The 26,568-nt window shown below is 49.2% G+C and overlaps 2 protein-coding genes and 1 long non-coding RNA gene across 3 annotated transcripts in view; 1 reads left to right on the top strand and 2 right to left on the bottom strand.

The window, feature by feature from the left end:
- LOC148121149 (uncharacterized) overlaps positions 1-4,756 on the bottom strand; it is a 29,938-nt gene extending 25,182 nt beyond the window's left edge. The window contains exons 1-2 of the long non-coding RNA XR_015738555.1: positions 4,559-4,756; positions 3,472-3,659 (exon numbers count right to left, since the gene is read on the bottom strand). This is a non-coding gene — a long non-coding RNA (uncharacterized LOC148121149). The remainder of the gene's footprint in view (positions 1-3,471; positions 3,660-4,558) is intronic.
- A 223-nt stretch (positions 4,757-4,979) lies between these two features.
- Positions 4,980-9,175, top strand: Rasl11b (RAS like family 11 member B). Its single transcript, XM_048415170.3, has 4 exons — positions 4,980-5,292; positions 5,790-5,846; positions 6,956-7,032; positions 7,784-9,175. The coding sequence occupies exons 1-4, from the start codon at positions 5,154-5,156 to the stop codon at positions 8,252-8,254; spliced, it is 744 nt and encodes a 247-aa protein (XP_048271127.1). The 5' UTR covers positions 4,980-5,153; the 3' UTR covers positions 8,255-9,175.
- Positions 9,176-13,522: 4,347 nt separating this feature from the next.
- Positions 13,523-26,568, bottom strand: part of Scfd2 (sec1 family domain containing 2) — a 335,242-nt gene continuing 322,196 nt past the window's right edge. The window contains exons 8-9 of the mRNA XM_048414869.3: positions 22,861-22,980; positions 13,523-14,993 (exon numbers count right to left, since the gene is read on the bottom strand). Of these exons, the coding sequence (XP_048270826.3) occupies positions 14,901-14,993; positions 22,861-22,980 (213 nt within the window). The 3' untranslated portion in view covers positions 13,523-14,900. The remainder of the gene's footprint in view (positions 14,994-22,860; positions 22,981-26,568) is intronic.

Genomic DNA, 26,568 nt, shown 5'->3' with positions numbered 1-26,568 from the left:
TGAGAAGGAGAGCCTAGTCATTTGGAAAGTTGGTGAGCACGCCAAAGTCTGTCTTTCTAGGAGGAGGCTACAGGAGAGAAGGGACCAGCCAGTGTGGACATGCTGCTGTGGGTGTCGGGAAGACTCTAGACCCCGTGGGAAGAACTCTAGAGATTCGGTTGGAAATTTTCTTAGAGGGGACACCATACAATGGGAAAGTGTTCCAAACCTCAGCCAGGAGCTCGACTGATGCTCTATACCTTTTCCTCTAATAAGAGAAAATGGGCTTTCTGGGTTCCTTTGTGATGGCCTTACTTTTCGTTCTATTTTTTTTAATTGGCGCTACTCCAACGTACGCAGTGATGAGCTCATACAGGCACTTTTATTCCCAGATATCCTGTGCTTTGACTGAGTTTCCTCCATATTGTCCCTGGAGTTTCTTTTTTAAAAGTAACTTTAGATTTACAATAAAAGAGCGAGAGGGGAGGAAGGAAAGCAAGCTAGGAAGAGAGGATACTGTGGGCTTAGCCCCTCAGTACCCGACTGTGGCCCTACTGCTCTCTCTCATTTGTTGAATCATGATTTGCTTACGATAGCCAAAAAAGTGTCTAATTGTTGGATCCACATAGGCGGTGGGATTGAAAGAAACCTCAAAAATAAATAAAAATCCAACTCTTTGCAAAAGCCCATGTTCTTTGACACACACCAGTTTGGAAGCCACCCTTGGGGACAGGGGCAGAGTAACACTCCTCTGGCTCCCGTGGACATGTTCCCACGGGAGAAGGGGACCACATCAGCCTCCCTGATTCTAACGATGTGTTTGTCCTTAGATCCTCCTGTGCTCCCCTCTCTGTCCCCCGAGTCTCTGTTCCACGATCAGTTCTCCTCACGGGGACTGAGCCTTTGACTTCCACTCTTGTTCCTTCATTTCGTAGCCCACAGACATTTCTCGGCTTCCTCTGTCTAGGGGCAAATGCTGCTTCTAAGCCAGCTCCCCCGAACCTTCCACATACATACATACATGCACACATACATACATGCACACATTAACACCTAGCTGTGCAGCTGTCCAGCCCTGCTGTTTCTGAACCAGAGCCTTAGTCCTACCATGTGCTTCTATAATGCCAGAGTCTCTTCTATCATGTCACTTTCTCACACTGTATTGGAACGTCTCGGTCACATCTCAGTTTCTCGTGCTAACTGTAACTGGAGTCACCAGAAGAGGCCCCAGCCCTAGCCTTGTGCCTGCTGTACTCATGGCCCAGATGTTAAATAAATGTTTATTAAATTTACATTCTGGGATTCTAAGGACTTCCAGACAGCACATTATCTCTGGAAGCTCTCAGATCAAAGATCGACTTTAAAGATCAAAGAGGAACTCCAGATACTGAGGCAAAATCAAAACTTAGCAAAAAAATATTTCTCTTTACTCCTCCGAATCCTTCATATTTTAATCTCCCATACTCTTATCTTTGTTTAAGAAAGAGAGAGGGGGCAGAGGGAGAGAGATAGAGAGATAGAAAGAGACAAAGAGAGACAGAAACAGAGAGAGCGATGGATAGGAAGAGAGAGTGAACCTATCACTTGGCAACATACCATTTTCTGGCTCTTTGTGTATGCATGTGTTTATATTCCGGTGTATGGGGGTGGCTGCACGTACTCATGTGTTTATGTTCGGATGCATGTGGGTGAGTGCACACGCATGTGTTTGTTTGGGTGCGTGTGGGTGAGTGCATGTCTGCATGTATTTCTGTTCGGGTGCAGGTGGGTGAGTGCATGTATTTCTGTTCGGGTGCAGGTGGGTGAGTGCATGTATGTATGAATTTATGTTCAAGTGCATGTATGTATGAATTTATGTTCAGGTGCATGTGGGTGAGTGCACATATGCATGAATTTATGTTTGGGTGCATGTGGGTGGGTGCATGTATGCATGGATTTATGTTCAGGTGCATGTTGGTGAGTGCATGCATGCATGCATGAATTTATGTTTGGGTGCATGTGGGTGGGTGCATGCATACATGGATTTATGTTCGGGTACATGTGGGTGAGTGTACATATGTATGTATCTCTGTTAGGTACATGTGGGTGAGTGCATGCACACATGGATTTATGTTCGCTACATGTGGGTGGGTGCAGGCGCATCTGTTTGAGCAACCCCGTGGAGTGTCTACCTCAATCACCTACCATCACATTTTTTGAGACATAATTTCTCACTGACTATAGAACTGGTTATGTTTGTCTGTCTGGGCAGTAAGCCCCAAGATGGATCTCTTCCTGTCTTCATTTCTCCATGGCCTGGATTGTAGGTGTGTGCCATGGTGCCAGGGTTTGTTTGTTTGCTTGTTTTTGTTTTTACGTGGTTTCTGGGGATTAAACTCGGACCTTCATGGTTGCTCACAAGACACTTTACCAACTAAGCGACCTCCCCAGCCCTTGTTTAGTTGGTTTTAAATTTCACTGATCACCTGCAGACTTGTGATACTGTCTATTACAGGCTGTGTGATCTTCGTGAAGATGTATGTGAAACTTTGTTCTCTTGCTTTTAAAGGAAGATTCTTTGGCACTATTTCCACCTAAAGGTGGGACCAACGTTCTTCCTCTTCCCACTTTAGTTTGGGTGGGTTCTGTGTGTGCCTAGTCATTAGCAATAGAGTAACACTTTGCCAGATTCTTATATAAGCTTTAAGAGATTGGTTTCTATTTTCTGTCTTAAGAGTGCCCACTTATGAGAAATTACATGTTCTGAGACAGCTTGAGCTAGGGCTAGCGCTTCCCACCTGTCTAGTTGAAATGTAGATGTGTGGATGAGGATGCCATCCTGGATGCTCAGTCACAACCTTTGGATGACACCCGACTTGGCTGTCATCTGATGGCGTTACTGACCTATTTCTTTGTGTCTGCCCCCCCCCCCGCCAATAATTTGGATTTCCAAAAAGTGCTAACTACGTGCTATTATCTGAGGTTGACCAGACACAGGTGGCAGTTACTGGGGAGACATGTGTTACTAACATGCCTTTTTTTTTTTTTTGCCGTTTTCCTCAACTTTCTTCTCTCTCTCTCTCTCTCTCTCTCTTTCTCTCTCTCCTGTGTTTCAAGTACAGCCAGTTCATTTTGACTTAAAGTAAAAATACTAAATTCAGTCTCCATGATGCAGACAGAAAAATCACAGGCTTGGTTAGTCTCGTGGTAATGAAAATGAAACATCAGAAGCTAAAACGATTCAAAGCAAAATTCCCTCTGAGAACTTTTAACATGTCTGTGTGTGTGCAAAAAGCAGCCGAACAAACACTGCAGACTACGTAATTATTTCTCATGTAAACACTACAGAATTGCAGGCTGGGGGGCCGAGGGTTGAAAGGGGCCTGCTACCTGTAATTATAGCTTTGCTAAGCTTGATTTTATAGACTGGCAAAACTCAAGCTCGATTGAAATCACACAGAAAGACATGATGCAAATTGGACATGTCCTTTCTCCCTGACTCAGACGGCTGACCTTACTTCATTCCGCGTTCCCCGTAGAAGGCAGCCTTGTACAGTTATGGCTCATCCTGTGTGCCCGCTGATTAGGCTGTTCATCCTAGAAGACTTAACCAAGGCAGTTCAACAACACCTTCTATTTCCTTTCCAATTCCTTCAGCTCTTCAAACTGTTAACAGATACGGGTAAATTCTACTCAGATACCTGGTGAATAAAATCCAGAACAGAAGGTGATTCAATGAGAAACTCTTGGTACTGGCATCAGCACCTTTTACATTTCTACCTGTAATAGGGGCATACAAAAAGTCACTGGCTTCCCTCTCTTAGGCGCCAAGATATAAGGGCCTGAGGGTTGTAAGGTGGTGGTGGCAGCGATAAGGTCTAGAAGGTTGCTGAAGTTGGCATCTGGCCAGCCTTTGACGGTGCTTTACTCTGATGACAGCACCGGTGGGGTGGAAGGCATTGTATAAGTGCTGGGCCCCATATCTTCTTGGCGGCAAGCCACTTTGAACTAATCACGTTTATCTAGCCTTATGACTACACTAAACGCGGGGCCCTTCTGCCTCCCAGAGAGTTCCAGCCAAGCTACAGTGACTGTTTTCTTACCAGTTCACAGCTCCAGGAGGAGCTGTGACTAGCTGAGAGGTACAAGCTTGCTTTAGTGACTTGGGGGTGCAACACTTGCTTTCTGCAGTGTGTGTGTTCTTGTGAGCTTGTACTGTCTACAAGAACTAGAGCAAAATGGATATTTTGTCCCAAAGACAAATGCCACACTTTATGGCAGGGAGGGGCGTCCTTGTTTACAGATACAATGGTGGGGAAAGTATAACCCAGCACAATACTTTGGATGTAACCAAGTAAGAGAAATCAACGTCTCCAGCGCATGAGCAGAATACAAAGCCAGACTTCAGGGTAGTGGCTATGGGCCTGTCCTGTTCCCTGTCAGGTTCCTTAGGGTCAGAGGTGGAGAAGCCAATTAGATGCAGGCAGCGACCAGCATGGTTAGGGGACCCAGGACCCAATACAGAGAATGCCTCTAGGGACTGCCCTAAGGAGGTCCGGCGGCGAGGTGGGCAGACAAGGATGGGTGCCCCTAAACCCACCGAGGATCTGCGACCCCGCAGATATGACAGGTCTCTCACGAGGATCTGAGACTTCGTAGGCACAGACAGGTTCCCCACGGGGATCCAAGACCCAGAAGACAGGGCTGTCTCTCACGCGGATTTAAGGCTCGGTAGAAACGGACAGAACCTTCCACGCGGATCTGAGACCCGGTGACCCTGCAGCCACCGCTGGGGCCGCGTGCTAGCGCAGCGGGAGACGGCTGGATCCCTCACGTTGCCTCCCTCGCGCCCGCCGCCCTTTTTTACCCCGGGTCTCACGGGGCCCAGCACTTGCTCTGAGCTCCTTTGTGGGCGTAGCTTCTCTGCGCAGGCCAAAGGCGGGGCCTCGAGCTGGGCGCCCGGGGATTGGTCGCCCTGGGCGTGGGCGGGGCCTGGGCCAGGAAAAATCAGCACCCGGCCGCCTGCTGTCCCAGTTGCGAGCCGGAACGGCTGAGACCCTTGTCCGGTCGTTCTCCCTGGTACTTTCTAACCTCCTCGGCTGTGCGGCGTCGGACCTGCTCACCCTCTCCGCGCGGTGCGAGCTGCTCCTGTCCTCACTTCCCTTTCCGCGCGGGTCATTCCGGCCGCAGCGGCGATGCGCCTCATCCAGAACATGTGCACCATCGCCGAGTACCCCGCCCCGGGCAGCGCCGCTGCCGACTACTGTCTGGGGGTTGCGGGCCGGCGGCTCGTCAAGATCGCCGTGGTGGGGGCCAGCGGCGTGGGCAAGACCGGTGAGTCCAAGCGAGGACCCCGCTTGGTTGTGGGACGGGACATGGGAGACCCCCGTCCGGACTGGAGACGGGAGAGGTGGGCGTTGCAGCAGAATCGTCCGCCCCTTCAAGCTCCTGCTTCAATTTAAGGGGGCCATAGTGGCCCGCCAACTTTCAGGTTAGAGTAGAAGTTTAGGGCTTTGAGCCTCTGGCAGGGTCTGGGGCAGAACAGAAAGTTGACTACAGAACCTCCTGGAGTTCTGTAAGGTTAGGAAGACGTTTGCCAGCTGGACTCAAAGGAGGAGCTGGGCCACACACCCTCCCTCCCCACTGTCAGAGCCGTAATTCACCCGGCTTCTACCCTCTAGTGTCTGGCTGAGGGGTCAAGGAGCTACAGGGCAGGAATTTCTCTCGGTGGCCGGCTGTGACTTTCTTCGGAAGAGTTGTGTTCCTGATGGGGGTGGGGTGGAGACCCATGTAACTTAGTGGGTTAACTTGTTCTCCTTTCTCAATTGCAGCTTTGGTGGTTCGATTCCTCACCAAGCGATTCATCGGAGACTATGAACGAAATGCAGGTGAGGAACTACATTGGGGAAAAGTCTGTTGGGCTTGCTACTCTCATTTCTCAGTGCCTTCAAGGACACTGCCTTCGGGGTGACAGTGTGAGGATCAGGATTCTGCTACTTCCAATTCTGCACGCCACCCCACCCCCCAGCTGCCATCTGGCCTCATTCCATTCCAGGCCCATTCATCATTTTATCAAGTGCCCAAAAGTATTCCCAGTGGTATGCTTTAACTATAGGGTCCCCAGTTGGAAGCACCCTTTGTACTCCAGGGGCTTTTCCTTTCAAACATGCCTGCAAAAGTCATAAAAAAACAAACAAACAAAAACCCAACCAAACCCAAAAACCCACTGACCAGCTCCTCCCCCCACCCTCTCCCTCTGCTGGCTGCCTTTCAAAGCAAAGGCCAAAGAAGGGTAGTTGTAAACCTGAAGTTCTTTCCTTAACAAAGAGAAAGAACTCGCTGAGGATTTTAGAGGCCAGAGCTCCTGAAAACTGAGAAGACAGACACTTCATTTCCAATGGTTGAAAACAGCCACTGTCCCAGGAGCTTTTGGTACTTTCTGACCATGACTTGTTAGCAAACTGCTTGAGTGGGCAGACTGCATGGAGTACTTGCTGAGGATTAGGTGAAATGAGCCATAGAAGCCATCCCAAGCGGAGACACAGCAGCCTTCTGCTTTGATACAGTCGTTCATCATCATGGCACAGTTCTATGCCAGGCACATTAACTGTATTTACTAACCATATTTGCCTATGAGTCTCTTATATCCAGTGGACAAAATATGACTGTTTAGAGACTGATAACGTGCTAAAATAAATACAGAAGCTCTGCACATGGAGGGCCAGAAAATATGCGCTTCAAGGAAATATTCTAAATATGGAAACTCAGAATAAAATTAGACCAGCAAGTTTCTAAAAACCCACAAACTTTGACATGCTTTTGATAAATCTACTAGCAAGGGGCTAAACTTGCAGCTGGCCTTTAAACCAGATCTGAAGTAAACTCATTAAATAGAAGGGAACTACTTTTTTTTTTCTGTGTATGGTGTAGGCTATATGGCATTAAAAAAACCCCACATTTCATAACCCCACATGATCTCTTTTCTTTGCCTTCGTAGGTAATCTCTATACTAGACAGGTCCAGATAGAGGGCGAAACCCTGGCGATACAAGTCCAGGACACTCCAGGCGTCCAGGTGAGGAACCATGATGCTGAGCGGGTCAAATTGTTTACTGGTTCATCAGCTGAAGGAAGACATGCCGTGGGGAGCGAGGCCCAAACCTTTACATGTTGTTTGACAGTTTAATTGTACCTGGCCTGCGGTCAGCCTTGGCCTGGCTTAGTTTGGGAGACTGGGGAAGGGCAGAGCCCCTCCTGTAGGAGGAGTCACCACACGGGGCGTGGGGCGTAGGGTGTTGGCAAGCCAACACTTGGAATCAACAGTGTTTCCTTGCTTCGGTTTTTATGTACGTGCCTTGGCATTAAAAACCAAATATGTGGGTCCAGTCTCCACGCCCGGAATCGCGTTTTATGTGGTGGGAAGTTTCTCTGCAGACAAAAGAGCTCTGCTAGTGTTTTTTTCTTTTTCCCCGTCCTGCGCTGGGCAGTTATCCAGGTTTAAATGCTTCCCGCTCCTATCTTTGCTTCCCCAGACTCCCTGTCTAGCCAGTTAATTTCCCATTCTGTGCAACTACAAAGTCTCCCTGCGTGGAGTTCTCTGTAGTCCATTTTCCACTTGAGTGTGGTGAGCTGCCCTGTTATTTATCCCAACTCCGAGCAGCTGGATCAACATATTGTCAAGGAAGCCAAAGTGTGTGGGGATAGGACTTGTTTACAACCCTAGCCCGCCATCGTCACCACACGCGGGGTTCTTTAGAATTCAGATTCCGACTGAGCCCAAGCTCTGTGCAGTGCTCACTGTTCACCTTGCTCTCCTGTCCCTTCAGGTGCATGAGAATGGCTTGAGCTGCAACGAGCAGCTGAATCGCTGCATTCGCTGGGCAGACGCCGTGGTCATCGTCTTCTCCATCACCGACCACAAGAGCTATGAACTCATTGGCCAGCTCCACCAGCATGTCCAGCAGCTTCACCCGGGCACTCGGCTGCCTGTGGTGGTTGTGGCCAACAAAGCCGACCTGCTACACATCAAGCAGGTTGACCCGCAGCTTGGACTGCAACTGGCCGGCATGCTGGGTTGCTCCTTCTATGAAGTATCTGTCAGTGAAAATTACAACGATGTCTACAATGCTTTCCACATCCTTTGCAAAGAAGTGAGCCACAAACAGCAGCCCAGCAGCACACCCGAGAAGCGCAGAACGTCCCTCATTCCCAGACCCAAGTCACCGAACATGCAGGACCTGAAAAGGAGGTTCAAGCAAGCTCTGTCTGCCAAAGTGAGAACTGTCACGTCTGTCTGAAGTGTGACTCCTTGAGGGGGTTTGGTCTTCTGGGCAGAGGCCTGAGGTTCTTAGGCAGGGCCACTGCAGGCGGATGGCAGTTCATGGTTCCAGAAAGGGCTGCAGCAGAGGGGCCTAAGGGGCCTGTGGAATTCTGCAAAAACCAAGTGTTTGGAGCCCGAGGACAGATGGACGGCTATGTGACTTTTCTGCCTGGTCCTTTACCATGAGGATGGGGCATGTTTTTGTTCCTCACTACCTTATAAAATGGTGGTTAGTTTTGCTAAATACATTGACGTGAATTAGGGCAGGCACGAAAGAACCAGGAAAGCATTCACAAGCTTTCTCTCCCGTCTCCACTTTTTTTTTCCTCCCAAGAGGAAGGGTTGCTTTTCTCAGTGTCTCCAACATGCTATCTTTATGGGATGCCTTTCTGATTTGAAGGATACCCAGATTTCTTTACAAACAAGGAGGGACCCTCCCCACCCCACAAAGGTCATATTTTAGGGCAAAATATTCTGTGTACAGACTCCTGTGAGCTGTGGTCTACAGGAAGGTGCTAGATCTCCTGGTGCAGGATGGGTATACATATTGAGTAGCTGTGAAAAACTCAGCCCCGGCCTGCCCAACTGTGACAGTGTACAGTTGTTTGTTTGCTTTTTTTGTTTGTTTTTTTAACTGTGGCATCAGGTACAGAAAAAAAGTGTTAATAGATGGTGGTGTGGTTTGTGTGAATGACTCACGGCAATGACGTTGGGTCGCTTCTTGGGCCTGGCTGAGTCGTGGCTGTAGGTGGCTGAGATACTGAAATGCTGTCTTACCGAGTGACCAGATGTGGCCTCGCTGCCAAATCCCCTACACCGATGCACTTTAAGAAGCCAATCATGCTTTGGCTCAAACTGTAATTTATTTTATGTACAATAAATCTCTCATTTGATAAGAGCAGCCGTTTGAAATGTTTGCCTCCTGTCCTGCAGAGATTGTTGTTTGGAACCCCGTGTTGATTGAGAAGGTTGAGTTAGGGGATGTGTCTTCCAGGCGTGATCTCTTATGCCTCACAACATGTGACCAGTGAGGTACATTTTATTATCCTGATTTTACACATTGTAAAATATCCTTGCAGAACAAGGTTCGTAATGTGAGGGCTCCAACCCGTGAGCACCATCCAGTGTGACTTGGCCTTCCTATTCCAGAGCTGCATGTCTCCTACTCATTTCCTTCACGGCCCTCTGGGTAGACCTTAGACAGCTGTCTGTGCGCATCTTAACAGAGCCGCTGGGGGCAAGTGTGTTTCTCCACAGATCAGTGCTGCTTCGTGTGTGACGCTTAGCGGAGGTTTTCCGGGCACGCTGTCCTCATAGGAAGCGCTCACAACCATTGATTTGGAGCTATTCAGGAGCAGCTCCTCCCATGGAGCTTTTGTCACACGTGTGCCGCAGCTGCCGGGCCTCTCTCTTGTGCTGCCATTTGGGCTTAGAAAGCCTTTCACGCAAGCTCAATGAGTCTCCATCACAGTGGGCAGGGCACTGTCCTTCTGTCCAGGCAGCATGCTCCATAGTGGTCTGGGTTGACCCTCCAGAGAAGCCTGTGAGGAGGGAGAGGGAGCAGCTATCACGACTGCACAATCGAGCGATGTCCTGAAGCTCACATAATGGAGTTCAGCCAGTGTCTTCTGACTAGTCCATGATCTTCCTCTGTCATGCTTCATATGTAAGACGCATGCTGCCACAGGGTGCGGAAGTGAGATGTGTTGGCAGTCTGCTGTGATATAGGGCTGGGTTATTCAAGCTCATTTTCCCAGGGGAACATCTGACTGCTCTTGACAGTGACATTTTGACATTTTATGTTTTGTTATACGTAGAACTTGTTATTAAAAAAAAAAAGACAGAAAACTTCTTCAAACCTAGCCTCACCTCACCTCTGGGAAGGGTGTGTGTTGACAGCAGGGTGGGGCACGGTTCCCACAGAAGACTGAGACAGTACAAGGGCAGAGACAAGATCTATATTCTACTCAGTCTTCCTCTAGTGTGACTGTTAGCAATGCCCAATGAGCGAACAGGTCATCTTTGCACATTGTCCCTGGGCTCCCCCATGTCCTGAAATGGGAGACACAGAGCTTCGCAGAGGATAGATTTTTGGGCTGAGTGGAATCAGCCTTCCACCTCTTACCTGTCTCCTCTCTGCTCTTCCATCTCCGCAGGGCTCCGGCTGGTCTCTCTCAGTCTAGCTGTCCTGCATCTTCTGTCTCCTGCTCTTGGCACAGATGACTGCCCCCACCCCTTACCCCGTGCATTCTCAGCCTCTCACTTCGTGTAGGTGGGTCTTTTTGACTATGAGGGGTCCTTGGCTACAGAAGGATGAAGTGGAGGGAGGGGAGAGGGAGAAAATGAAATGGGAACCACCCAAGACCTAGTCCAGGCCGCCATCTCAGCTGGACTGAACCTTCTGCAGTTCTAGACAACTGTGTTCTCAGCATGTTTGGCACAGTGTTCAGTGCTTCAATAATCTCATCTGTTTCCGCACTAGTATCTCTCCACTTACCTTCCCTTCTTACCCTCTACAAACTCTGGCTGAGAAACAGCGCCCCCGCCACCAGGTAGGGGATCCTATGAGTCTGGTATAGAGGAGGGGAATGAGGGTTTATTGAGTACTCACTACATGCCAAATTGCACATGCTCTTTAATCTTTGGGAGACCCCCGAGGGTCACTCACTAGTTTAAGATGAGGAAACCAAGGCCTAGAGATTATGTTAGTTTAGGGCCAGATGGTAAGAGCACTCTACTTCATTTACGGACTGTCTGGGCACCAGCAATAGGAGATGTCTGTAACAAGGGCACGCTACACATTAATTTATCTCTCTTTAGTATCCTACACAGGAAAGGAAGCAACAGGCTGGGCTCAGGAAGCTGATCTGAACCCTACCCTAAGCCATTCTGATACCAAAGCTTGTCGTCCCCACCCTTTTACCCCCCAGACAGCTGTGGCTCTGGGCCTTCTGACCAGCCAACCGTCTTGGCTCCGCTTCCCCAGCTCCCTCCACCTCTCTTCTGCTACCAGCTTGGTTACTGCCTGGGCCTGGGGCTCCTGGCAATTGGACCACATCTGCTGTTGCCATTAGCCAGAGGCTGCTGGCTGCTTTGGCCTCCAGCCCCCTCAGTAATAAAGACGTCCAGGTTGGAGGAGCTGCCTCCCAGCCGGTCTGTCTCAGAGCCCAACCCATGTCTGTCATGAAGTCTGGCTTTCTAGTTTCCTTCTAGCCTCAAATCAAAACCACTTGCAGCCCTGGCTGGGCCTGGCCCTGCTGTACAGTGGCAGGGGAGGCTGGGAGGGAGGTTGTGAAATTGCCTTCTATCCTCATCCAGCTCCAGAAGGTTTGCCTGTCTGGCAGCTCAGAACCAGAGCTTTGGGGGCTATGGCTGTGTTTATAGAGAGTCCCTTATTTATGAGAGAAAAAAAAAAGGGATTTCAACATTGATCTTTTACTCTAAGAGGGTAAAAACAGATCTATTTTCTGGGTAAGGGAACACGTTGTAGGCAGATTCCCACAATGGAACAGTTGGCTCGCTGTAGTCTTGCTTAGGAGAAAGGAGATGGCCAAGGCCCAGCTGCCCAGCTGTGGAGTGCTCCCAGAACCTCCGGGTAAGAGCCCAGCAGGAAGGCACTGCCTGCTTACAATACAGAACCCAGAAAGCTGTCTGGGCACTCCTGGAAATCTAGAGAGGCGGTTTCAGCAGGTTCTTATTGTCTTCATCAGTTCCTGAGTTGCAGAAGAGAATGGGGTTACAAGCAAGGGTAGGGAGACCCCACCACTCCCCTACTCTTGCTGCCTGGCCTGCAAGCCCTCAGCCATCTGGTTGTCTGAAGTTCCTTTCAAAGCAGAGATGGAGGTTTTTGATGTTTCCTGGGCAAGCCAACAGACAGAATTTGTAATAGTGGATTATTTGTTGTTGACATGCTGTTTCTGGTAACTAGGGTAAGAAGAAACAATAGTGGTCTTGGTAGGGGGATGGAATCATTTGTTATGGAAATATCAGCGAAACCGTAGGGACCCTGGCACAAACAGTTATAGGCACAGGGCCTGGCGCTCTGCGGGGAGTACTGCCAAACACTTGGCTTATGCCCTATGCTTGTGGGGACAGTGCTCCAAAAGGAGCAGACCTCAGTCGCCACAAAGCATTTACCGGGATTTTAATTGTGTATATAAAAAGTGGCTGCAAGGCCCTTGGTAGGAGATCGGCCTGTGTATGCTTGCTTTGGCCTGCCTGGTTTAGGTGGTAAATACGCCCAGGTCTGAGAGTCACTAGTGCTCAGCTCCTCAGCTGGGCTGTTTGTGCCACCTTCATGTGGCTACCATAAGGGGTGTGGGGTAGGTCACTTTAAAACTCATACATTTGGATAATATGGAAATGGTAAATGAGGCTTTCAACCCCAGACTGCACAGACTACACCGCTAGCTTTCTGGCTAACATTGGTGACGGAAAGTTTCTCCTGGGAACAGGGATCTGCAGAGGCAGTCACCCGACACTTATCACTAGCAGCGTCTTCGGGTTCCTACTCCTGTGAAGAGACACTATGACCACTCCCCCGTTTCTCCAGTGTCCTTATTCAAACCAGACTCCAGTAATCACCAGCTTCTTCCAGCTTGCCTGCCCCCAAAGCCTCGGTCGCCGATTGCTCTCCTGACCCAGTTCTTTCAGCCAGTGACCACTGAGATGGAAGAGGACGACTACAAAGTAAACTTCTCACACTTTTCGCACCAACACCAGCCATGGCCATACTCACTTTAGTGTTAGAGCATCCTAGAAGGCTAATGTAACTGCTATTTTACCCTAGTAGGAGAGTAGGCGTTTCTGAATATTCTTTTACTAGGTAAGAGATAACTTGCCAAGATGAACTATTGCACCCACAAAAGCAACACACAAATACATATTTGGTGTAAAAACCTGAAACAGCACAGAAGTAATGGGAGGGTGACTCCCCCTTTCCTATGTTCCCCTTGATGTGCCTTCCAGATGGAAACACTGGCTAGCAGTTTGGTTTGGTATTTTCAGCCTCCCTTTGCATGTAGACATATGGTGTGCACCTGAACCCTGAGGAGAAACCCACCGGGCACCCAGACATGAGGCTCAGCATCAGCTTCTCATCCTGTGAGTGCCATGGAGTTAGGGTGGTACCTGGTTTGTGAAAAGCTTGGCTCAGAACTTCTCAGAGCATCTGGAATGTTCTCCACAGGTTCCCATTCAACACGTGGGAAAGGATGGATGAGCGAATACAGTTCTGGGTCATATGGCAGGTTACTTTAAATTTCTTTATTTTAGAAAGCACTTGTCCCTGCATACATAGAATTTCTCTGAGGTGAACGCCATTTTTTTTTTCCTCATTCAAATGACAGACTTTTAGCTGAGCGGGATTTAAGAAGAGCCGCCTTATAGCTGAACACCATCAAAGAGCAGGGAAGGCAGGACGCACACTTGGGTGGAAAATGAACATGTTGTTTAATAAGTCAGCATCATTCACCTCAAAATGATTCTAAATTCGCAGTTCTTTTTTTTCTATTTGCTTAAAAGGACAGCATTTAACAGAGAAGTAAAAGTATAGCCATGTCTTGGTTTACATTTTATTTTGTCTTCCTTCTTAATCCACACGAGAAACTGTTTTTTGGCGTTGTCTCATTCCAGACATCCATTACTCACGCCAGGAGCTCCCACCGGCCATGTCCCCGTGAGCGGTGTCTGGGTTCCAAGTAGTTCTTTCTTCCCTTTTTCCCTAGAGTTCTCATATAATTTCACTAGATGCGTCTGGGTTTTTCTGCTATGACCAGAAAGAAAATATAAAATCCCAGAAGGAGGCTTTCGCTTTCAGTAGGAATTTGAAATCACAAAGGCCATGTGGGAGTTGTGTTTCCAATCTAGACTCCTTGGGAGGGAGCCTCTTCCACACAGGCTTCCTCTGGGCCAGAGAAACCATGTGCAGCAAGGACAGCCCTCCGGCACCCTCTCTTCCTCTCTCCCACTACTGCTCCAAGTAGTGGGTCTGCCCTGATCCTTGAACCAGCCGGAACAAAGCAGCCCTTTGTTACTCTTGGGGTGATTTACCATTCACGGAGGCCACCAGGCTAGTGCTGCCCAGGCGGGTCTACCCTTCCTTTCTTGTCTTTCAGAAATGTTTTGGAGTCAGAGAGAAACAAAGTCTCAGGCTCTGTCTGTGACATCCCTTTTTCACTTACATAATCACAAGGACAATCTAGCTTTCCTCAAGCAGGGAATTCTAAGGACATTTAACCTTCCTTGACTTTTAACTTTGAACTGTAATGCTTGTCTCTGCCACCACTTGCAGGCAGACTTTTATCCAGGGCTAAGAGACTTGCAGGCGGCTCCTGAAAGAACTACAGTAAGGGGTGAAGATAAATCAGAGGGACTGAGGTGAAGTCAGCTAGAGACAGCTTGACACCTATAGAAGAGAACGAACACGCAAGTCTTTATTTTGCTTTTGAAGAACAGGAGCAGTCCAAACACACCGTCTTCTGCTGGCCATGAGGTCCTCTCTGGCAGAATGAAGTCATACCTATCATTAGTGACAGGGACACTGGCTTTGGAGGCATATCTGGAATGGTGACAGCTGGGTATTGGTATTTCCAGCTCAAACCGGTCTTATCTTCTCTTAGATGTCAGAAGCCAAGGTCTGGGTGCAGCCGGTCAGTGGCAAAGAGCAGCTCAGGAATGTTAAGTGGCTTCAGGAGTCTTGTGGACAGCACCATCACCTATGACAGGAGGGACAGGCACGGCACAGTTAAGGGGGCCAGTTGGTTATCAGGGGCTAAGAAAGGGGGCACGGGGTGAGCAGACATGGCACAGGGTCCCTCATCTACAGCCCGGCTGCTAAGATGGCTCATGCTTTGGTCACTTAGTCCATGAGGACCTTTGGGTCCACGTGGCTGATGCTGGGTGACTCTTCCTTCAGCCTGGCCTTTAGTGTGAGGTTGATTTCTCTCCACACCAAGACAGCTTGTTTTGGGAACTGCCTGGGGGCATGGTAAGCTTTGTAAGAGCCAACTGAGGGTCTGTCCTTAAGAAAGCGCCTACAGGAAATCAGGGCGGTGATCCAGAAGAAATTCCACAGGCCAGTACCAGAGTGTGGCATGACCGGGCGGCCTCCGGCCGTGCGACACTGGACACTGGACAGGTGCAGGGAGGACACCTCCCTGTCTGCTTGCCTGCCCCCAAGGTTATCCCAGGTGTAATGAAATCAGTGAAGTAATCAACTCCAAATTCAACTAGTTCATTGGTGCAAAGCAGAGGCCACATTCCAAAGTGAGGCCTAACAGGAGAGGGTCATGGCCAAGGGAGGGAGTGGAAGAGAAACATTTAGAACTTTGTTTTCCTTCTTGAAAATAACTTTAACGACCTTGTTGAAGAGTTCTCTCTTTCCCAGAGTGCTGCCTTTGAAGCACTTGTTCTATCTCAAGAAATACATGGCTAGTGCCAACCAACCCATATTTTTAGCAGGGAAAAAAAAAGCACTGAGACCTGAACTTCTTATTTCCCTTGACATCTATGCAAGAAGGGTCTGAAGACAGGGGTGCACTGCAGCGTGCCCTCGTGACCCAAGCGTGTGTGCTGCACAAACCAGGTAGGCACGTGGCAAGGGGGCTCCCGGGTCAGAGCTGCCAGCAGAGGCTGGGGAGCTCACAGCTCTGCTGCTGGTTGGCTGGATTCCCTCTGGAAAGTGACTTTACTTGGAGCCTCCCTCTCCCACCTCATCTGTCCCAGAAAGAAAAGAAGAGCTTGCAGCATTGCCACCAGGGTTATGTAAGCTCCTCTCCGGAGAGCCCAGGAAGTGCTTGACTACTGTGATTTGGTGATGGGTTTGCAAATTTCCTTCAGAATCACAGAATTTTGGAAGCACAAAATTTTTTAGAGAAACACATGGAGGTTCATACAGTTTTAAGGGACCCTTATGGGATTTGCAAACCATCATTAGGAAGCCCATTTAAAAAGGTATGCATAGGGATGAGGAGATGGTTTAGTGGGCAAAGTGCATGCCATGTAAGCATGAGAACCTGTGTGCAACTCCCAGAATCTACAAGAGAAATCTGGGTGTGGAGGTGTGCGTCTGTAACCCGGGGACTGGGAAAGCAGAGGCAGATAGATTCTTGGGGTTCCCTGGCCAGAGGAACCCCAAGAGCTACTTGATGAGCTCCAGTTCAGTTGAGAGAATTTGTCTCAAAAAACAATGTAGACAGGTCCTGAGGAAGAACAGTTGAGTTTGTCCTATGCCTGCGTATACACACACACACACACACACACACACACACACACACACACACACACACACACGTTGTAAAAGGAGCGGCAGGCTGTATCCCGCCACCTGGCTAGCTTATACCCGAAATAATTACACAAAAACTGTATTCACTGAAATACTGTCTTGCCCATTAGCTCTAGCCTCTTATTGGCTAACTCTCACATCTTAATTAACCCATTTCTATTAAATTTGTGAATCACCACATGACTGGCTTACCGGCAAGATTTTAACCTATGTCAGTCTCGGGTCAGAGAATCATGGTGTCTGCCACACTTCCCTTCTTCCCACCATTCTGTTCTGTCCACTCCACCCACCTAAGAGCCGCCCTATCAAAAGGCCAAGGCAGTCTCTTTATTAAACCAATGAAAGCAACAGAAATACAGAAGGACCTCCTATAGCGCACGCACGCACACACACACACACACACACACACACACACACACACACACACACTCCCCAGCCTCTGGATGTAGATCCCTCTAAGGTAGAAGAGACCAGCAGTGGTTAGTATACTGTATCCCCATGACTTGGCAGTCCCTGCTATACTGCCAGCCTCCCCCAACCCCATCTCACAGTCCTCAGCCTAGTCTAAAGCCAGTGAACTCCTCTCCAGCTGAGGTTGGGGGCAGGAGTGAGGGTGGAGTGTTTCTTCAGAGAAGATCAACTCTTGTTGTCAGGTTGAAGAACTCAGGAGTGCACGGCTACAGATTCATTTGACGTCAATGCGGAGAGCAGCAAACGAGCCTAAAAAACCTGCCCCTCTCAGTCCTGCTCAGGCGCTGTGCTGGGCTCACGGCCATGGCTGACAGTCAGGATTGGCTTTTCTCTGAGTGAGAACACAAAGATCCGGCTCCTCTCAGCCAAACAAGTAGGCCTGCGAGGTGAGGCGACGGCCTGTGGAGCAACACTGCTGAGGGCGTCTGGGGCCTGCTCTGGATCAGGTGAAAGCAATGGGAAGCAGAAGCCGATTGTGAAGTAGGTTAGGGGGCCTGCGAAGAAGGGGGAGAGCAGGGCTGAGTCCTGACTCTTCCAGAGTGCTGGGACGGAGAGCTAGGCTCAGGTGTGTCCAGTGTGAGTCACTCCGAGTCCCACTTTCCTCATCCTTGAGGTATGACTAACACTGTCTGCCCCAATGAACACTGTACAGAGTATTTAGACAATGCAGGCTCCAGAGGGTCTTCTGGTGGTGGCTGCTGTCACTAGCTCCCTCTGCCATCTTCCCTCCTTGCAGGCCACTGCAGTCCTTACGTGATGGAGGTGAAGCTGCCAGAGTGTGCTCTCTCCGTGTGACCCTGCTACTCACAGGATCCAAACCCTTAATCTCTTCTCTCCACTGTTTGGTAAGCGCAGCCCCCAGGACAGTGTCTCAGGCCTCAGTATCTGCTTCCTGCTGGATTCTCACCAGCTCTTCCCTCCATAGCTCTGTATGGTCAGTCCATGTGTCAGCTACCATCAAGTGTCTGCAGTTTCACAATTAGCTCTCTGGGGACGCTCCTTTATCTAGGCAGAGTTCCCCTACTCTAGTTGTGGCCTTTTAGTCCGCTAAGATGTCCCCGCCTCCAACGAGCCTACTGGAGGAGACTTCCCACCCTCCAGCCTGAGTGTGCCCGTGGCAGTCTGTCTTATTTTCTTCAGCACAGTGCCTGGCGCAGAGCAGGACCTGCAATAGTGAGTTCAGAAAAAAACTGAGGAAAAGAACTGCATGGGCAGAACAGGCACGCAGTGAAAGAGGCAAGGTCCCCAGCCCTGGACAGTGGGAAGCTTTTCGTCTCAGAAGGCCTCAGGAGAGACAGTGCCTACATTCACTCCTATCAGCTCAGTGAAGCCTGCTGTCGGAGGCTGCTGCTTACAAGCGGACCAGGTCACACGGCCAGGGTTTACATACAACCTTCCAGGTTACCAGGAATCCTTAGGCATCTAAAATGATTTTCATTTCACATGTATGAAGATTTTGCCTGCGTGTGTGTGTGTGAGAGAGAGAGACAAGTACATCTGGTGCCCTTGGGGTCAGAAGAGACTGTCAGATCCCCTGGAATTGGAGTTACAGACAGTTGGGAGCTGCCATGTAAGAGCTGTGTCCTCTGCTGGAGCAACAAGAGCTCTTAGCTGCCGGGACATCTTTCTAACCCATGATCAGCACGTGTACAAACTCGGCACATTTCACAATTAGACTACTTTAGAACATTTCTGGTTTTTTCCAAGTTAATTCAAACAAGACTGTGTCTGCATTATTTGGCTAAAATTGTCCTTCTAAAAACTTGGCTCCAAATGGGAGGAAAAAAGAAGCCTGGAAGGGCATGAAACTGGCCTAGCAGATGAAATGCTTTAAATACAGCCAGTCTGGAGGTTGATCTGACATTGGAGAATACCTTCCAGAGAGCTGGCCTTTCACAGGGGACCTGGCAACAGACACACTCCAGGGACCACTTCGCTCCTCACCCACAAAGGGTCCTTGTTCCCAGTATTTCTGGTCCCCTTTCTTCCTAGCTGCAGCTTCCCTTTCTCTCTTCTCCACTCTCCTCCTCTCCTCTTAATTCTTCTTTAGGTTGTTGTTGCTTTCCCCGCTCTCAGCTCAGGCTCAGTATCATTCAAGTTTGAACAGCGTTTCACTCTGATGCCTCAGCTCCTGACCGCCCCATCTTCACCTGTCACCTGCCATGTATGGCACTCAGAAGCGAGAGCTTCTTCACCAGGACACACAATGCGGCCTGGGACATCCCCACTTGCACTGTGCACTGCCACTGACCACCCTCCTACACCTCGTACAAGAACCACTCTTGCAGGGAGGTGATTGCTAACTGTCCATAGATCTCACAGTCTCTGTCATTGCTGACTGCCCATAGATCTCACAGTCTAACAGTCATTGCTGACTGTCCATAGATCTCACAGTCTAACAGTCATTGCTGACTGCCCATAGATCTCACAGTCTAACAGTCATTGCTGACTGCCCATAGATCTCACAGTCTAACAGAGAAACAGCATTCGGCGGAGACAAATCATTGTTCTGTGAAGAGCCCAAGTCACAGCAGAGCCACAGGCAACTGTGTTCCGGCATTAGCAAGCACGGCTAATGGTGGAGGTTCCACCAGACTGTCCAAAAGATGGAGGTGGTGCTTACTCACATGCTGGCTGACAATGGGACAGCATGGATGACCTTAGTGTCCCTAGGGTCAAGGCACCAAGTCCCCCCAGCAGCCCTTTGCTTGGCATGTTTTGCACTCAGCTGGGGAGGCCTAGCCCTGGGAGGCCTGTTGGTTGGCTGGCATTCCTCTTCTCTAGCCACCCGTGATTTGCAGGTGCTAACACCTTTCTGTCCTGTTTCTGCTGAACGCAGACATGCCAGTAAAACCTAGGATTTGGGTATCAGAGCCCTCTGGCTTCCAATATTGAGAATCAAAAAGAGCAGGCAGCATTTTTTTCTTTCCCTTTCTTCTAAACCCAATTCTTCCCCCCACCAAGTGACCACACAGCATAGGTGCCCATATGACCCTTCATCCATCCATCAGGAGCAATGGTTTTTGAACACAGATATTGGAGGTGCAATCTAACCCTGCTGTACCTGTGCTATGCTGTACACACCCACCCACTAGAACCAAAACATCAAATGCTCAGTGGTTACTCTAGAGAGACAGCTGTCCTTTTCAGAAGGCCTGTGACCTACTGGCCTGCTGTCTACCTGGTCCCAGACATCAGTGCTAGAGGTCAGCTCTCCTGCAGAGAGTCCAGGTCACCTTTGTGCGTTGTCCCTTCTGGCTGGGTGTTTTTGTTAGTGTCACAGATCTCAGCCTCCTTGGGGCTCCCCATCCATTTTACAATGATTTAGAGCAGGTCACTACCTAGGTCACCCTGAACCCCTAAAGATGTATGCAGAGTTGTGTATGGCCAGATTTCTGGATTTAGTTTTTATTTTTAAATGCTTGTGACTCATTGAACACTGTACTTTAGGTATGTGGGGGCACGACGTCCACACCCATCACTGAAAAGCAGCTGAGAGCTGGTAGCTGGCATGCTTGGCCTTTCTTTCTTCCCGACACGGCTGTTGTCTGTGAGCACACCTCCCTGCTATTACCTTCTCACAACCACAAACTTCTGTGGGCCTCATGGCCACCATGCAGCAGCAACGGAGCTCAGCTGGCCAGACCATCTGGCCACAGAGCCCCCTGCCACATAGCTGAGTGAGGAGACAGGGCTGGTACCCGGCGCAACTGGCCACAGAGGCCCCTGCCACGTAGCTGAGTGAGGAGACAGGGCTGGTACCTGGCGCAATGGCTTGAGGAAAGAAACCTAAGGAGAGTCCTGACCTGGTCTTGCACCTGTTTGAGACGGGTTGGGAGACTTTCCCTGCTTAATCAAGTCAAGGGAAGACTTGTGTATTTTCTCTTATCAACTGTCCCTGGGTGGGAGGGTAAAGGCTTTCTTCCATTGTGTAGATGGGTGCTGCTCACACACAGTCAGGACAGCTCTGTCTTTGATAGTCTCCTGGTACATCGCTTCTATGGAACTACTTCAGTGGGGCTCGCATACTCTCCCCACAGCAGTGTGAGCACAAGCAGAGAATGGAGCTGAAGCATGTAACATTCTGGATACTGATCATAGCAAGGCCAGATTTCCAGGGTGCTACCTGCCAGGTGAAGGGGTGGGGACACGGGCCTCAGCGAATGTCACTCCAAAAGCACTCAGGTCCTCTCCTTGCTTTCACAAGCCGAGAGACCAAAGGCAGTGTGGCGAATAGCCATCCAGGCTTTCCCTGCTGCCTCAGAATCCTCTCAGGGTCTGATGACGCCTCAGGGAGTTTTTACACAAAGGACAAGGAGTGGTCAAGCCTGTTCCTTAAGCCTCCAACACTCTGAGATGCTCTGTCTGCAGATGAGCCGGCACAGAGCCAGACTAGTAAAGCCACTGCTGATTCTGCCTTTTGACGCCATACTGTCCGCAGCCTTTGAAAGCATCCGCCCGCTGTCCTTTCAGAGCAGGGATTACAGTGTCTGGCAGGCCGTCTCAATGCACAGTTGTTCTAGGGATTAGGATGTGCTTCCCATGTTAGGGACAGCAAGAAGGTGCCGACTTATTTGAAAAAAAAGTCTCAATAAACAGATTTCTAACTCTGCGGGTATAGGGAACAAAATGAGGCCAGAATGATTAATTTTCCAGAAGTTCCACCAGCTCTGAAATAATATGTGATAATAGCAGAAAGAATCACAGACAAGGGCTGGCCATTCCCAGACCTGACCCGTCCCTAAATACTCAGCTTCTCTTTCCTAGTTGCAAGTTGGGATGGAAAGAGAGATTAGGACTTGATTTCACCAGCAAAGCTCACTCAACACCACAGACTGTTTCTGCCAGATACTTTAGAGTCAATATACCCTCCTAAGCGCAGGCTTACCAAGCTCCCGTTACCTGCTCAAGCCGAGGCCCAGCCTTTGTCCTCAAGGAGCAGTGGCAGACACTATGCTGGCAAATATGGAGTAGTCAGTGAACTGGCAAGAACTTTAATGCATGGCGTGGGTTGGGATGGCAACGCAGACTCAGGAAGAGTCTGGAACAACTGGCAGGATGTCACAGAAGCAGAGAATGCTGGCTGAGTGCACAGACCATGTGGAATCAAGAGGAAGCCACATCACCATCCCAGCAGGGCAGGTCTGGGCTACAACGCTACCTTCTCCACCCAGTCGTTTTCTGTGCAGCTGTGTGGACAGTCTTTAGTGTTAGCTAGTGTCTCAGCGAAGTCTTGAAGCTCTGGCCAGCACTCTTCCCCTGACCAGCATGGATGGGATGAGGTCTCTGGAGTCCCTCAGTGTTAGAATTTGGAAGTATAATGCCTCCATAGACGCATGCAATTCAGTATTTGACCTCAGCTGGAGGCTGTTTTGGAAGGTTGTAGAATGCTCAGCAGGTGGGGCTAGCTGGGGGACATGGGATGCTGGGGGTGGAGGATGCTGGGAACTGGAAGTTACAGGGTTTTGACGGTTACAGCCTTGCCCTGCTTCTGGACTCTTTCTACTTCCTGCTTGGCACTATTTATTGTGCAAATAACAGGGATCTCTTTGCTTGGTATGATCATTTAACCAGTTATGATGGATTTTGCTGAAACGGTAGGTCCTTAAAAAATAAAAGAACCCTCTCCAGGGAGGTGTGGATGGGCTTGGTCTGGCCAGGAGGATGACTTTGGGGAAACAGCCAGAAGGAGACCGTGATGGGAAATAGGATGTGCTGAGGAGGAGCGGATGGAGAAGCGAGCAAGTCAGGAGAGGAATAGTGAAGCCCTCGCCACCCTTCCCACTGCTGCCCCTAGACTCCTGCTTGTGTCACCCATGACTCAGTACCTGGGTTCCCGGCTTCAGAGATGCTACGAGGTCTTTGACCATTTTGGCTTCAGAGACTGTGACGCCGCCCACCACAAAGAGGATCAAGAGGGGATGGTCACTGGGATGGGGCCGGCTCACCTGCAAAACAGAACAACATCAGATCAGACAGCAGTAATGGCTACTGCTTTCCTCCTGCGGATGGGACAGAGGAACCTTGGAGCGACAATGGCTTATTAACAGTCAGATGTGCCAATGCTTTGTGACTCCACTGACTAGGAAAATACACAGCATGGCACCTTAGTGCATCCTTCTAGAAAGACTTTATCGAAGGGAGAGTTAAGTGTGCTGGAGCCATTACCTAAGAGAAGGGCGGAGGGATGTCTCATCGCTCACTTGTCCTCCTTTGTCCCATGGCTCTGCCACGGCTGCCATTATGGCCTTTATGTGTTTCTTGCTTCTCCTCTACTAAGGTAGACTTTCCCAGGGCAGGCATGTCTGCCTAGACCTCTACCGACTGTTTTCCTTATCTTTGTAAAGCACAGAATTGGTTTCTATCACTGTCTGCAGGAGGAACCCAGTCGGTTCAGGTGGTGGGATGGGGGTTTACAGAGATATATACAGGTTTAAGATATACAGACAGATATAAAGGTCACCCTCCCAGGGATCACAGTCTGGCATGATTTGAACCAGACACTTCATCATAGCAGCAATAGCCTGTAGTGGCATTTCACTTGTATTTTAACAAATAAAGCTTGCCTGAAGGTCAGAGAGTAAAACAGCCCCACTGGTCAGCCTTACACTAGGCAGTGGCAACACACACCTTTAATCCCAGTGGCCACATTGGTTGCCATAGAAACAGGGTGGTGCATGATTTTAATCCCAGTGGTTCATGCTTTTAATCCCAGCCCTAGAAAGGATTATAAAACAGGAGGAGACAGCTCTTAGACACAGCCTCATTCTGAGATTCCTGGAAGCAGGATCGCCGTTTCAAACTGAGGTCTAGGTAAGAGCCAGTGGCTGGCTGCTTTGCTTTCAGATCTTCAGGTTGAACCCCAATTTCTCTTTCTGAGTTTTTATTAATCATGCTACATTAATTGCTAGAGATTTTTTTCTTCCCTGATTTTGCAATTTTACCCACAAGACAAAAGTTTTATTATATACTAGAATGAGAAGCATGCTTGGGAAATGCAAAATGACCCACAAATTGATCCAGTGATGAAGACATTAAGAGAATGAGAGCTCCTGAAGGCAGAATGTTGGGAGCTGTGAACCCCCAGATCCTGAATTTCTGGTAAACAACTTGTAATGCTTGCAGCTGCTCTGAGCGCAAGACCCTCAGGAGTTCCTGATGGCAGGAGGAAACTACAAGGAAGGAAGAGAAGTGGTGGAGAAAGGGAGAGGAGGAGAAAAGGGAGAAGGAGGAAAAGCTAAAGGGTTTTCATGGTAAGTCCTGGTGAGTCCTGGTCAGTTACAGAGCTCAGGAGGCCTACATGCCTCCCTGGTCCCCAGCTTAGCCTCTGGATGGTCCATTGCCCTCCACTGTGTTTGTTCTCTGTTTTCTTCTAATCCGCACACCACTTGCTTTTCAGCAACCTTGCTGCTAGCCCATGCTCTCCTGAAATTGCTGGGGTCACTTGCATAAGCCACTTAATTACAGCATTAAGAGTCACGGACACTCTTTGGTTTCCCTCTAGCAGGATCTTTTTGTGGAATCTCAAGTTGGTAACACCTCCTCTGACTTCTGTGTTGTCGCTGCTGGTTGTTCCTCCGCCTTTGTCATTTCTTCTCAGAGAGCTTCATCAACTCTTGCTATTGGTCTGCTTCTTTAAATACTGATATCGCTGAGGCTCTGCCCATGACTCCCCAGTCTTCTCGCTCACTCCACTGCCCCTGAAGGACCATCCTGCTTGTACGTATTTCCCACAGTGAGCTCTCTGGATATGACCTCCTGGACAACCCCTGATTCAGTGGGCTTCGTGCTCCTCTAATTCTGTTCTCTTGAGTGACTGACAGCACAAATGCCCGCGTCACACATCAGAGTTCTCTTAACCTCCACTGTCCCCTTCATCCTCTAGACCAGTGATTCTCAATGTCCTAGAGCTGGGACCCTTTAATACAGTTCTGCATGTTGTGGCCACCCCAACCATAAAATTATTTTGTTGCCACTTCATAACTGTAATTTTGTTACTGTTATGAACTGTAATATAAATATTTGGCATGCAGGATAGCTGATATGTGACCCAGGGGTCATGACCCACAGGTTGAAACCCACCTGCTCTAGATCAAGTTGTGCCCATGGCTATCACTGGCATCCTCCTGACACCACCATTTCTGCGCTATCAGTAGACCACTGTGACATCTTACTGTGTCTTCCATCCCTGGAGCTGTCGTTCCCTACATATTCTTATTTTTACCTTATAATCTTTCTTATTTTAAAGACCTTTTAAATTATTGTAAAAATTATGTGTATGTGTGTGTAACATGGAGGGGCCGGCTTGTTGGGGTTTCTGTCCTGCCCAATACCTCACAACCGGCAAGCCCCAAGGAAAATCACACACAGAGATCTCTATAAGTTATAAAGCTGATTGGCCCATTAGGTCAGGCTTCTTATTAGTTCTTATAACTTATATTAATCCATTATCATTATCTATGTTAGCCATAATGGCTCAGTACCTTTTCCAGCGGGGGCAGCTTACATGTTGCTTCTTCAGTGCGCATCTGTGCAGGAGTGGCGGAGGAACCTCCCTGCTTCCCAGAATTCTCCTGTTCTCATTGCATCACCTCTACTTCCTGTCTGGTTTTCCCGCCTATACCGCCTGCCTGGCCAATCAGCGTTTTATTAAAATATGATTGACAGAATACAGACACTTCTCCCACATCATGTGTGTGTCTATGTACATGAGTACAGGTCTCTATGGAGGCCAGAGGTATTGAATTCCCTGAAGTTATGGGAGGCACCCAACACGGGTGCTGGGAATCAGACTCTAGTCCTCTGTAAGAACAGCATAAGCTCTTACCACCCCGCCTTCCCTAGCCCTGACCTCATAAGCGTTCTGAACTATCACTGTTTAGTATCAACTACAGCAAGTGCTACATCATTTAATGTGTTACCCTTGCTGATTCTCAAAAGCCACAAACACAGCAGACACTGCAGATGAGGAAGTGTGGTGCCAGGGGCCACAGTGTAAATGCTACCTAGTTCCATCAGATGCTCAGTCCCAGCACATCTCTGTCTACTGAGGATAAAGGCACCCTCCTCACCCCAGAACGTAAGGCTGACTGCTTTATGTCTCCAGTTCATCTCCCATGAATACAGCATTTCCTGGAGCCATTTATGATGGTTTGTACCATGACCAAATGTATGATTTTCTTTCCTAGCTCCCCCCACTTTGGACTTTTTGTTGAATGCATGACATTTTACTACAAACAAACACCACTAGGTGGGCTTATCACAGGAGTCCACTTCAGTTTATTTTCACAAAGTCAGCAGTCCGACGTGATCCACACAGAAACCCTCTCAAGCCCTCCCCCCATCACTAGACTACTATACTCAGCATGGCTCTTCAAGGAAAGCTGTCGTGGCCTATGGGCCCTGGTGGGCCACAGCATTGGGCTTTGTCTATCTCAGTGCCATGACATTCCAGTTCCCAAGGGTTACCTGCATCAAGCAGTCTTAAGCAGCATTTAGTCTCCTCTGTGGGGAGTGTCCTCACCTCCCCCTTTGCT

Source organism: Myodes glareolus, chromosome 8 (assembly GCF_982192425.1).
Source record: "Myodes glareolus chromosome 8, mMyoGla1.1, whole genome shotgun sequence".
Classification (NCBI taxonomy): Eukaryota; Metazoa; Chordata; class Mammalia; order Rodentia; family Cricetidae; genus Myodes; species Myodes glareolus.
This window is presented reverse-complemented; position numbering and strand designations above follow the sequence as displayed.